This window comes from Erythrolamprus reginae, chromosome 3 (assembly GCF_031021105.1).
Source record: "Erythrolamprus reginae isolate rEryReg1 chromosome 3, rEryReg1.hap1, whole genome shotgun sequence".
Lineage (NCBI taxonomy): Eukaryota > Metazoa > Chordata > Lepidosauria > Squamata > Dipsadidae > Erythrolamprus > Erythrolamprus reginae.
Genome location: NC_091952.1, coordinates 154,688,863 through 154,702,859, shown reverse-complemented (window position 1 = coordinate 154,702,859; position 13,997 = coordinate 154,688,863). Strand labels below are relative to the sequence as shown.

Here is a 13,997-nt window from a genome sequence, read left to right as displayed (position 1 = left end):
AAAAGGGAAGAAGAGGAGGAGGATAGAAAGCAATCACTAATTCTTCTCGGATGGCTCCAAAGTACAGGCTCACCCGCTCGAGGCTTACGGGAATGAGAATACTGTACTGTATTACCATCAGATTGTAGGGCAACAAGGGGGTCAAGGGATGGGAGTGAAATTGCTCTCCTGGGCACCGCACCCTTTTTCCTCTCTCGCCCAGGCCCGCCAGCGCTTAGGCGCTGCGCCCTCTCACCCGCTTGTTGCGGTCCGTCTCCGCCACGTCCTCCTCCTGGAGCCCCTGCCGGATGAGCGCCCGCACGGCGGCGGCGTTATTGGTACAGCAAGCGCGGAAGAAACTGAGGTGCTGCTGCTTGCTGTCGGAAAGTTCCCATTCGTCCTCGTCGTCTTCTTGAAGCGGGTAGAAGGAGTCGTCTGAAGCGACGCTCCGCGTCTCCGGGAGATCTGAGAAGTCTTCATACTCCTCGTCCTCCTCTCCACCGTCCCACTCCTCCTCCTCCTGGTTTTGGCCCTCTCTGCGCGCTCGTTCTGAGGGGACGGTCGGGTCAATCCTGCCGCTACCGCCGGGACTTACTCCCCCCTCGGCTCCCGGCACTCCGAGCCTCCCTGCTTGCGGCTGCTTCTCTCCGTTCGGGCCCCGGCTTTCTCGGCCCTCTTTCCTGGCCCCGGACAGAAGCACCATCGTCGCTTCCCGCCAAGGGGAGCGCGAGGTCCCGGGCTCTTCTGCCTCCTCCTAAGCGCTTATCTCCCGAAGCCAAAGGGCGCCCGAGTAATCCCACTCCTCCCGCCCAGTTGCATAAATCTCGGGGGATAAACGCGGAGGTCCAGAGGGAATGTCCAGCAGGAGGAAAGAATGAGGGTAGGGTGGCAACGTACAGTCATCCTTCCCACCTTAGCTGAATAGCCCTGACGGACCATTCGCAGCAAAGTCACATTTATCGCGGGGGGAGGGGGGAGACACACTTCTTATACAGCAGTGCGTAAAGAAGGCGAGGTGGGGAGAGGCAGATTTAAGGGGCAGAGTTAAGTTCACATCACAGTAAAAAAGATTAGACGGGGGGAGGTTTATAGGTCCTTCCCTATGCGTCGTACACACACAACACACACACCAGAAAACGCAGCACAAGAGAGAAGAGAATCCACCGCAGGTACCTCAGCACAACCACCTTCCTATTGGACAGGGGAATAAAAGGACTCGGTCCTGCCACAATGACTTTACGAAAACTTTCCCCCGTACATTTAAGTGGAATCTTGATGCTAGGAAATTCTGATCAAATCCACCCGTTCTCCCTCCAATAGATTGCGAAAATGTCTTCATTCCGTGCGAGAGTCTTTTCCTGACTCTCAACTTTAACGTCTGTAAAAGTTGAAAAAAAGCGGGAATGGGAATTTCTTCTCACACATATTGGAACTGGCGGCAAGGCACATTGAAGGCTCAGTGCAAGGCGTTCCGGAATTTGAGGGCGAGAAGACGATTCTTGTCCCGAGTCATCTGATAGCGTTCAAGCGTTACGCTTGCTCCGTTGCTTTCTATCTGCTCCCACTTTCCGCAATGTGAATAAGGCGTCGCGAGTTGCCTGCCAAGAGGTTTTTTTTCCCTGACGGGAAACTCCAGAGTCGGGGGTTTTTGGAGAAGAGGTTAAAGGGGGAAAAAAACACCCAAGCAAGTGATTTGCTGGCAAACGGCGGCAGCAATTATTTGCTTGCTCGTTCTCATTACTCGCTTGGGGTGGAGAATTGGCAGAAACTCGACAGATGCTATCTGTAATAAAATAACAATACACTTTCAAACTATCTGATTTCCAATTGCAGAGTTTAGACATCCTAGTCGGCACCCTCGACTTAAAAAAAAAAATCGCAGGCAGAAGTGTAGTCAAGTGTTTTTCCCGCCGGAAAAGAAGCGTAGGTTTTCCTGCCTAAGCAGGAGCTTGGACTAGAACAGTACAGTATTTCTCAACCTTGGCAAATTGAAGATCTGTGGACTTCAACTCCCAGAATTCTTCAAGTTGCCAAGTTTGGGAAACACTGAACTAGAAGACCTCCCAAGGTCCCTTCCAACTCTGTTATTATTATTTTATTTTTAAAAATCGTCCGGATTTCTCCCACAACACTGGCTTTGCGGCACTGGGAGTAAAATATTGCCGTCAAAGTTACTTGCATTACAGTTTTATTGAAGCCCCCCCCCCCCATAAGCTGAGAAGAGTTTTTCCATATCGCCACTTCCCTTCAAACAATCCTGCATTGTTTTGTAACCTCCTTTATCCATTTCAAGGTCGATAAGGGGGAGGAGGGGTCAAAAAGGGGCAGCGATTACCAATACAGCCACCGATCAATCCTATTGCACAACATTGCAATAGGAATCCTACTGCACAGCAAGTGAAGAGGGCAAAAGAGGGCAGAGCGACGGACTCGTTCAGAAAAGTCCTGCAACCATGACTCCTAATCGGATCACCAGAAGATGGCACATTTTTGCAAACCGATTTACGTGCAGCTATTATCCAGGTTAGTACGGTGACACTACGCCTGAGACAACACGCCTGAGACAAAAAAAAAAAAAGTAAAAGAGGCCAAGCATAAGAATAAGAATTCCAGAACTTCTCCATATGTTCTTTTCTTCGCACTGCAGAACTTTGCCATTTAGTGTGGCTGATATAGCTAACCAGTGTGGCTCATTTAGCATTTGATGCCTCACACTCAGGACAGCAAATGTGATAAAAGTAACCAGAAAAAAATTAAAATGGGGTTAAAAGGGTTATTTAAAATATTTTTGAAACAATCCCATGGAATTGGCAGAGAGAATGGCTAAACTGGGGCAAAATACCTTTATGGATACAACATCAATCTTTAAAATATACTGCTCAAAAAAAAATAAAGGGAACATTCAAATAGCACATCCTAGAATGTGTGAGTGTGTGGATCTGAATGAATGAAATATTCTCATTGAATACTTTGTTCTGTACAAAGTTGAATGTGCACAACAGCATGTGAAATTGATTGTCAATCAGTGTTGTTCCTAAGCGGACAGTTTGATATCACAGAAGTTTGATTTACTTGGAGTTATATTGTGTTGTTTAAGTGTTCCCTTTATTTTTTGAGCAGTGTATGTGGCTAAGAAGCTAAGGAATGAAAAATCTGCCTACTAATAGTAATCACTCTGCCCAGAAAGTGACATCACATCTGAAGTAATAAAGGCCTTTAAATCATGGCTTTAATTACAAAAAGGTTAATTCTTTATTAAGCCTGATAAAGAAGGTAGAATGGAGTCCATGTGCCTTGTGGCATTTTTTAAAATTAAAACAATAAAGCTACAAGCCTGTGGAACTTTTCTGAAAGACAAACTGTCTGATTAAAAACTTAAGAGGAACAAATAGCTTTGTTGCAATATAGCTGTTTCAAGCACAGCTATTTAATAGGATTATAGTTTTAGGTTCCAGTAATCTGTTCTACTCATGCTGAATTTGAATGATCTATCTTTAGTACAGTGTCTGTCAGTAATCCAGTAGGTAGTTTTTTCCTGCAAACTTGCATAGATGCTTATTTTCTCTACTGCTCCTCAGAAATAAGGGAAAGCAATTTCCACTGATACACACAGAGGTGGGCTGCTAAGGTGGAATGGTGATGTGCTCTGAGTGGTAGTGGAGTCCAGCACAATTCTGCTACTGCACCTGTGCAGGTAGCAGAATCGCACATGGAGATGCAGGTTTGCCCGTGTTTCGGTGCAGGTTTTTTGCGCTGGACTCCGTTAGTACTCAGAGCCATGGGGGCGAGTACACGTCACCGTTCCACCTTAGCAGCCCACTTCTGCACACAAAGTAATACTGTATATTAATGGCTAATATTCAAGATGTTGCTGGACTAGGATCAGGCAATTATTGGCATTTAATCAGTATCCCCTTGAAAATATTTGATGGAATATAATCACAACTGATTTGAAAGGAAATGTGGGGGGAAATCAGTACTTGGGTGAAAATTCAATATGTCAGGCCAACAATTTCCAAACTGGTCTACTAGGAGGTCAGTAGCCTTCTCAGATTTAGCAGGCTGAGCCTACTGGCTCTTGTCTCTTCCTGTTCACCAGGTTCAGTTGACCAGACCAAAGCCTCTTGATAACAAGCTGCCTCCCCATGCTCCCTGCTTACCAACAGTTAGATGTTTCTTGAGAATCTGAAGGTCAAAATGGTGAATATTCTCTGTAGAGACTCTCCAATTTTGGAACAATGTGCCATATTTGAAGAGGGTGGCTCTTATTCTCGTGAACTTCCAGAAGCTTGTGAAAACATGAGTTTTCCAGGGGATCTTTTGAAGATTAATTCTGCATGGGACCATCAGTATAATACTGTAATGCTTTTACATCAATTGCATTAATTAATATTTGCAGCACTGTTCATTTTACTCGATAATTGGACTGTGTAAAATGCCTGAGGCAATAAATTGATTCAAAAAAATAAATTAATAAATAGGATCAGTGGCCAAAAAAGAGGTTTCATTGAAATGCGTAGGATAATACAGATAGCCATGTGAATATTAACATTCAGAAAACTGATAATAGTAACCTAAGCCTTAAATGCATTTACTGATTCTAAATACACCTTTGCAACACCGGACCAGTACATTTGTTCTAAAACTTGGTAAAGGGTACATAAAATACCTAATTTTTAATATTTTGGTGCTGATTTAATGAGTATGACTTTAATCAGTAAAACTATGGGAAATTATAGATAAATGCAAATCACATCTACCTACTGAATGAGAGAGTTGTTCGATCCATGTAATTCTATAAATTCTATAAATGCCTTCAAGGGAGACACATGTTTAACAAATGAATGCCTAACCTACGACATTAAATGAAATTCCCATAATTAAATGTAATTATGTGTAATAATATCATTCAAAATCTATTTGATGGAATATATTTCAATAAATATTAATATTAATGATGTAAATTTTCCAAAGTTGTTAGCAAATAAATAACTCTTCAATAATTCTGCTAAATCTGAAGCAGTTCATTCTAGCTAACTCTGACAGCATGCAAACAGGGCTGTGGAACTGTTTCTTCATTTATTTTTAAAACCATATACAGTGTTCCCTCGATTTTCGCGGGGGTTACGTTCCAAGACCTCCCGCGAAAGTCGATTTTCCACGAAGTAGCGGTGCGGAAGTAAAAACACCATCTGTGCATGCGCACCCTTTTTCCAAGGCCGCGCAAGGGCTTGAAGTTGGAGGCGGGGAGCGACGAAAGTGCGGAGGCTGGCAAAGATTGTTTTTAATGTTGGCCACCCACCCAGCGCCTCCGGCCTCCTCGCTGCTACCCCCCGCCCGCCCGATTCGCCCCTCTCACCGGCTTTTTTGGGGCACGAGTCCTCCTGCAGCAGCGCTGGCGGCTACGGCTTCTCGGCCTCCTCATTTGGCCGCTAGCCGCTCTGAGTGCTTTCGGAATGCCCGCCCCACCCCTCTCGTAGTCCCTTGGCTGAGAGCGCTTTCGTCCTAGCTGTCAGCGAGGGGGGCTGCAGGAGGTGGGACAGGTGTTGTCACAGAGAGCAACAGACAGAGCGAGATGGAAAGGAGAGAGGGAGAGAGAGAAAGAGCAAGAGGGGGGAGAGTGGAAGGTAGAGGGAGAGAGAAATGATAGAAAAAGGGGGAGGAAAAAAGAGAAATGAGAAAATGATTGAAGCAGAGAATGACAGGAAAGAGAGAGAGAAGTGACTCTTGATTGAAAGCATACAGTATGGTAAAAGCACTTAAATAATGACAGAATAAAAAAACCCAGCCCTCACCTGTGTTTGAAAATGGTTCAAGAGTTCACACACAAACACACACACACACACACACACAGGGGGGGGAATTTACATACAGGTACAATATTCATTCATTCACTCATTCATTCATTCATTCTTCTATGTCACTCAGTCCCAACACTTTTAACCCATAAATTACCATTTCCCATCCCCTTAATTACCATTTCCCCTTCCCATTACTGTACAGTACTGTACTGTACTGTACCTCTACCTGTACCTGTACTCACCATTGAATAAGACACTTAGTCATCCTGATAGTTATAAATGATAATTATTTATTAACAATTTGGGGGGGGGGTTATTTGCAAAAAATATTAGCATAACTAGGATAACTAGGGATCTTCTATCACCATTTCATCGGGCACTTCTACAATGGACGCTGAAGGTAATGGTGTGACAGACCTCTTGGTTTTCGTGACGAACATAGTTATGGGCAGTTGTTGGCACAGTTTCTTTTTCTGGGCTAACATGGCTCTGTATGGTGCAGTGATGTTGTCAAGAGAGGCCTTAAAGTGTATAGAGCGAGTCATGTTGGGATCCCAAAGTTCCACAATCTGTTGGAGATGTGCAGCAGCTCTGTGCACTTCTGCAAGCCGCTCAAGCGTTAGGCCAACATTTTCTTCTTCCTCAGCTTGTTCAGCTTCCTCTTCTTCCTCTTCTTCAGTCGCTGACCTGGTCAGCTTCTCCAGATCTTTGTCTGTCAGTGGTAGGCCATGCTCATCAAGCAAACCATTGACTTCATCTGGTGTCATGTCAATGAAGCCTTCTCCACCCAGTGCCTGTGCCAGCTTCACAGATTTCTGGACTGCAGCATGTTGACTTTTTCGGGAGCAAATCCCTTGTAATCATGCACCACTTCTGGCCACAATTTCTTCCAGCAGGCATTCATTGTCTGTGACTTCATATCCATTAAGGCATTCTGAATGTTCTTCAGACACGATGCAATCATGTACTGACGCCAGTAGCCCTTCAATGTGAAGTTTTCATCAGCATCCATTGCTTCCACGAGGCTTCCAAGGGAATTGTGCGTGTACAGTGCCTTAAATGCGCGGAGAACACCTTGATCCATCGGCTGGATAAGCGATGTGGTGTTTGGTGGCAAGAATTCGACTTGTACCCCAGCATGTTCATGTGCCAGGTCATCATGGCCTCCAGCATTGTCCATTAGGAGAAGCATTTTGAAATTGAGTCCTTTGCCAGCCAAATAATCCTTCACCTGTGGGATGAAGCACTGATGAAACCAGTCCCGCGTGAGGGCTTTTGTAATCCATGCTTTAGGATTATGCATCCAGTACACTGGCAATACATTCTTATTTCTGTTCTTGAGGGCTCTTGGATTTCGTGACTTATAAATTAGCCCTGGCTTCATCATGAAGCCTGCTGCATTTCCACACATTATCAAAGTTACCCGATCTTTCTGGGCCTTAAAACCAGGGGCTTTGGCTTCATCTTGCATCAAGAAAGTCCGTGAAGGCATCCTCTTCCAGAACAGGCCTGTTTCGTCCATGTTGAACACCTGTTCTGGAAGGTAGCCCCCTTCTTCAATTAGGTCTTTAAACATGCCATGGACGTACTGCTCGGCTGCACCTGTATCTGCTGAGGCAGCTTCTCCGTGCAATGACACACTCCTCAGGCCATAGCGCCGTTGAAATTTATCGAACCACCCTTTACTTGCTGTGAATGTGGATGGGGCCGGAGAAGCAGTGGATGTTGATGGCTGGGGGTCTTCTGAGTCATCAGCACCTTCATCAGCATCTTCTTTTCCCTCATCTGCATCGCCTCCTTCTGTGTTTGCAAGACGGGTGTAGAGTTGCTGTGCCTTTGTCCGTATGGTACTGGTATCCAAAGCAATGCTCTTTTTACGGCAGTCTTGTACCCACACGGACAAAGCAGCTTCCATTTTCATAAGGCATTTGTTTCTAGGCGTCACCATCCTTTTTGCTGCCTTGTTGAATGTTATCATAGAAGTTTGCCTTATCTTCTTTTCGCCTTTCCGAATGTATCGCACACTCGATTCGTTGATCCCATAATGCCGACCAATGTCTGCATAAGAGCGTCCCTCTTTTAGCATGTCCAAAAGTTCAATTTTCTCCTTAATTGTCAGCATCTTCCTGCTCTTTTTAGTGTCGCCGCCTCCGCTCTGCGTGCAACGTTTAGGAGCCATCGTCCAACAAGTTTTAACAAGTTGTAAAAGTTCCAATGCACGCTGGGATAACACCACTGATTGGCCGAGATTTCGGTACATCAGCATTGTCGGGCGAAATTTTTGCAATGACAATGCTGATTGGCTGAGATTTCGGTACATCAGCAATGATGGGCGAAATTTTTGCGATGACAATGCTGATTGGCCGAGATTTCGGCCCATCAGCGTTGTTGGGCAAACTTTTTGCGATGACAAAGCTGATTGGCCGAGATTTCGGCCAATCAGCAATGGCAGACGTAAGTTTGGTGATGACGTATGATGTCATCGGGCGGGAAAAACCGTGGTATAGGAAAAAAACCGCGGAGTATTTTTAAATTAATATTTTTTGAAAAACCGTGGTATAGCCGTTTCGCGAAGTTTGAACCCGCGAAAATCGAGGGATCACTGTATACAGGCCATTCAGATGGTAGGTTATAGTTATTATATATTATTTAAAAATAACAACTATGCTATTAGATTTGTAATCCATTTTTATTTTCATGAGGTGAAACAAAAGATTTTTAACATAATTATTTCTATCAAAATGAAAATTACATGTTTCCCTTTTCTAGTTATTTACCTGTTTTCCTAATCTCAAAGGCCCCACACAGTTTAATTATCTTTAAGATTTTAAAGTAAAAAGTGTTATTTTTAAAGTCTGCCACTACATGTATGGTATTGATCTTTTTTTCTTCTGTTCAATTGTGCCAAGTTCTCACAACTACTTGGACAAATTCCTGCAATTTTCTTTGGAATATTTTTCAGAAGTAGTTTGCCATTGCTTCCTTCTTAAAGTCTAGAGCAGTGTTTCCCAAACTTTTGACATATGTGTATCCCTTCTATAATTTTCGTAACGCTTAGTACCCCTCACCCAAAAAAATGGATGTATTTTAATAACAATCAAAATATTTTTCTTTTTTCTTTTTTTGGTACATACACAAAATAATAATGAATGAAAAATAAAATTATTCATAATAAAATATAAATAAAAGTTATATTATAAATAACATTTATTTGGATCAATGAGAAGGATGAAATTGTTTGTGCTGAAATGACAGATTGTCATAATTTGGTTCCTTGGTTGTTAATTTTAATCTGAGATGCGGTTCCATGTCCAATAGTCTGTTACTTTTTTTCGACTTAATGTTTACAAAAAGCAACTTCACACAAATATGAAGTTGGAAAAGGCAAGATGTTAACACAACCTTTTCTGTTAAAACTGGATACACATTTTGAATGATGTTAAAGTACACTCCTTATGTTTATTTTTCAAGAATTCGTCTGAAGCCAATTCCAACAATTGCTCTTCTTCTGCATGCGACAAACCTTCTGGCATGGATTTTGTGTTAATGTTAAACAGATATCTTATCCATTTAATATTTTTGTTTAAATCAGGGAAATAGTTTCTCTATAGATCAGCAGGCATCTTACGTGTTGCCAAAGCCTCTCTGTGAATGCAACAATGTGTGGATATGACATTTGGGGCAACATTTTGAATTCTTGCATCGAGTCCTTTATTAATTCCGACCATACTTTTTGCTCCATCTGTGCTTATTCCAACACATCTATTCCAATCAATTTTGTTCTCTTGCATAAATTTAATCATAACATTAAGGATATCTTCTCCTGTTGCGTGACCTAATAAAGGCTGGCAAAATAAAAAGTCGTAATGAATTTCATGATTTTTTTTGTATCTAACAAACACCATAAGATTTGCAAAATTCGCAATATCAATGAACTCATTGACTTGCAATGCATAATAACAACTTTGAGAAATATCAGATAATAACATGTTTCACATTATTAGACCTATCAATGATTCATCTATGAACTGTATTGTTTGAGAGAGGAACGCAGTCAAAAGTTTGTTTTGCTCTATTTCCTATCATTCCTTCTGCCATTATCTTGGCTGCAGGCTTGATTAAAATTTCGCCAATGGTTTCCGCTGCACTACATTTTGCATTTTGCGACACAAAGTTTCTAGTATTTTTTTATTGTCACCTACTTACGAAGTAAGTTGTCTCTGTAATGATGTGCAGTATATTCACGCTATGTCATACCGGACCATCTCATGCCTCACAAGGCTGTCTTGACTTGACTCATTAGAACGTCAAATTAGGCGCAACTAACCACGGTGCAGGGCATATCCCAGCCAAACTCCAATGCAACGCATACCCCCACCAAACTCTTCCCGTATCTCTGGGGATACGCCTACCACACTTTGGGAAACACTGGTCTAGAGAGAGAGTGACTAACATAAGTCGCCTAACTAGAATTGACAGTCTCCAGATTTTAATAGATGCCTTAACCACTACATCAGAATGGCTCTCAAAAATCAGATATATAATATAATAAAATATTCAACTAATAGACCCCTTTCACAGCGCAATTCTTAATTTATTTACTCAAGTAATTCCCACTGAGTTCAAAGTAGGATTTAGATGTACTGTACAGTCTTATTTTACTAATTTAACATCAATATGTTAAATTAGTAAAATAATTATTTTTTCTGTCTCCTTTGCTTCAACCTAGTATTTTTACTGACATCTGTTCTTGAAAAGTACTGTTCAGAAAAAAACATATCACAGGATATACTGGAGCTGTAACTGAGGAAGAGAAGAAAATTAATGGAAATTGGCAAGTTCTTGTCCAACAACACTGAGTAGAATTGTCTTCTATGTTAGATTCTCAATAGACTCATATCAGAGATATTAGGTGACATTCTCCTCCCTCATAAATCAAGTAAAAACATTTCAAATGTAAATGTAATTAAATTAAATGTAAATTTAATGAGGGGAAAATAATTGGATAGCAGTCCTGTAGCAAAAGATAAAGAATTTTGAGGTAATTTCTGGGTATCACTTTGTTAAAACAGAGATGGTAAAAAGAAAAGGTCATTGCCAGGTGCTTAAGGTATGTAAGACAACCAAATATACATATAAGCCAGGCAGACTGCCATAGAAAGGAAGCTCCAATATCTCCAATACCTTATTGCTAGAAGGAATCAGAGCACTTTGCAGAACCAGCAGCAAGTTTGATAAAATGAGACAAGCCTTCCTAGCAAAAGACTCCTTGATGGATCCTTTCTTCCATCAGAAGGTACAGACACTCCTATCTGAGAGTGAACAGGCTAGAAGAAGCAGATAGCCAAAAGTTGTTATTTTACTTTCCCACAATGCTCCACATAAATAGATTTGGGCATTCTGAGAAATTAAAAAGATAACCTGGAGGGGAGCGAAGAAAGTTTATTAAATATTTGTTCTTTTCCTTTCATGTTTTTGTAGGTTTTTTTATCTTGTGTAAATTGTTCTTTTAATAAAAATTATTTTAAACAACAACCTGCAATATTAAGTACCAATATTTCTTTTTCTAGTAAGATAAGGAAAGAATAGACTCAATTACTACGGTTACTTGTATCAATGACATGTGTAGCATTTCATGCTACTAATACAGATCTATGTAATACTTGTCAAGTTTGGAACATTTTAATCTATATGTAACAGATGCCAAAAAAGCACCCAATTTTATCTCCAGCATGCTTATATGATTTAATGCAACCTAAGATCCCTTAAAAGTATCTTGCAAGCCAAAATATCAGTGCCCATACACTTTGTGTACTGAAACCAAAATCAGCTGGACTCATAATGCAATTTTATAAGGCATGAATTAAATAAGCCCTTGCCTCTCAGGCTTGCAATGAAAAGCAGAGCCCTTGCTCAATTTTATTATGATACAAGCATTGGAGTTGGCTCAGGGGAGTATTTTGAAATAAGTCTTACAATGTAGAAAACTGCTTGTCATTCAAAATTATATGGTGATTCTACATCCCGGAGTGGCTCTTGGATGCAATTCTACTGTAGGAAAGCCCCCCCTCCCAAAAGTAAAATATTCTACACTATAAGGAAAGAAGCAGAATAAAATATTTTATCTAAAGGAAAAGATGGAAAAAAATCTTAACAAAGGCAGGAAGTCCCAGGCTTTTGTCCACTAAAACAGCCTTCAGGCAAAGCTTAAGGAAACTAAATTTCATTCATAAAACAATGTATACACTGTAAAACCAAACTTGGCTAAAGGGGTCTCCAAATAGACAACAGAATTGAGCAAGGACTGAAACTAACTTTGCAAATGAGATGACCCCACCTGCCACAGTAGGAAATCTTACTAACGACAATTAAAATACTATATCCAGTCCAGAACACAGAATGAACACATTTTCATACAAATATCAACACACCAATTAAAAAAACCCATCAGAAATACAAAAACTCACAACCCCAATTTGCCAGCTTCCTCCAAGAACCCATGCTATTGTCACTGTTGTTACTGGGCCAATAAACAGAAATAGAAATCCTTTCCAACTGCAGCCTACCTTAAACTTATTTTTCCCTGCATTTCTATCCTGGCTTGGAATAAGATACGAACCAGATTGAACTTCCAACACTGCTACAGAATTTCAAGGATATCTGATATCTCAAGAAGGCTCAGCAACAAGGCAATTTCTAACATTAATTAAAATAATTACTGCAGAATATGTTTATTTCATGAACACCCAGCTGACTACAAACTGTGTTTGCTTCTTGGTATAACAGGCCTGTGGGGAGGGCTGGGGAAGGGGGGTCTTTCCAAGTGAAGTATAGGCAGCTTTTTTTTTTTTTAAAGTCCCATATATTTCATTAGGATCAGAATACAAATTGTATGTAATTTAATAACTGCATGTTCCCTTACACTGTTGATTTAATAAATCAGGGCACAATGCACAAAGCTCTTTTGTTGTGCTAATAATCCTTCTGCAACCCATGCAAACTTCTCCTAAGAGTAAATACCAGGAATTCCACATGTTGTGTGAGAGAGCCAGCATGTAGTGGTTTGTGCTGGTGTACAAGCTTACAAGCTGAGAGATCTAGCTTTTACTCTTCCCTTAGGCCTAAAATCAATCACACCATATCAACCCTAATCAGCATCAGACTGTCTCATCACATCATGCATTGAAAACTTTGTGTTTTCAAAGTTGAAAAATGTGTGAACTTAGTAAATGCAGTACAAAACCAGTGGAATTACAACTGAATAGATTAAGGTCAACAACAAACACCTTCCATTGATTGTACAAACTACTTTGTTCCTTGAAAGAGAATTGCATGATCATTCTAACTATTCACAGCCTCATGAAATCTCCTGTGTTGAAATATACATCTTTGATTTGGCTTTGGAGTGCATGAGTATGCATGCTTTCACATCCACGTACACTCCTGCAGTTCTCACAGGCCTTTCAAATTGCAAGCTGCCAGCTCCAACATGTGAATCAATATCTCTCACATTTGATCTTTAATATGGACTCACCCAACCCTTTCCCCCCAAATCTGGCTTCTTCAGTCTTTCCCACTTTCCTGCAAAGAAAATGTGGGTCCTTAAAAGAAACAAAGTGGAATTCCAGGAACACAGAATAAGAAATTTGGAGTTTCATCCCACCCAAACAACTATGATAAATATCTGGAATTATGTCAGGAAAGCCAGGACAAATCCAAGGAACAGTAGAGGACTTCACGTTGGGATGCAGGGAAACTGATGTTCAATTTCTATTTTACTTTAATTGTATTAGAAGCTTTAGTTTCTCTTATTTCTGTCTGTAAAAGTAAAACATTTTGTTACAACATAAAACTGCAGTCAAGATTTACTTTTCTCATTTTTTTCTTAGGAACTGTCCTTCTGTGACTGCTAATTGAAGAACATTTATAGTCTCCTGGGAGTGGTGCATGTATTGCTTTGGCAATCAGATTTCCCGTGTTTTGGGGTTTGTTAAAATAAAGCTTGACTTGGCTGAACTATATGAGATTTATTTAAAAACTAAGGATGAAAGGAACAATTGAGACTATTACTTCATGACTACCTACATTTAGAGGACCTAGAAGGCTGCATTATACAAATTATTTCATTTTTCTAACTTTACCCTTGCATGACCAGTAAAGAAATAAGATGAGAAAGATCCCATCTCTTAGAATCACTGGAGTTAGGAACTGGAGTCC

At 40.9% G+C, this 13,997-nt stretch overlaps 1 protein-coding gene across 1 annotated transcript in view; it reads right to left on the bottom strand.

The window, feature by feature from the left end:
* Window positions 1-682, bottom strand: part of ANKRD33B (ankyrin repeat domain 33B) — a 48,409-nt gene extending 47,727 nt beyond the window's left edge. Inside the window, exon 1 of the mRNA XM_070748615.1 lies at window positions 236-682. Coding sequence (XP_070604716.1) covers window positions 236-682 — 447 coding nt within the window. The remainder of the gene's footprint in view (window positions 1-235) is intronic.
* Window positions 683-13,997: the final 13,315 nt, after the last annotated feature.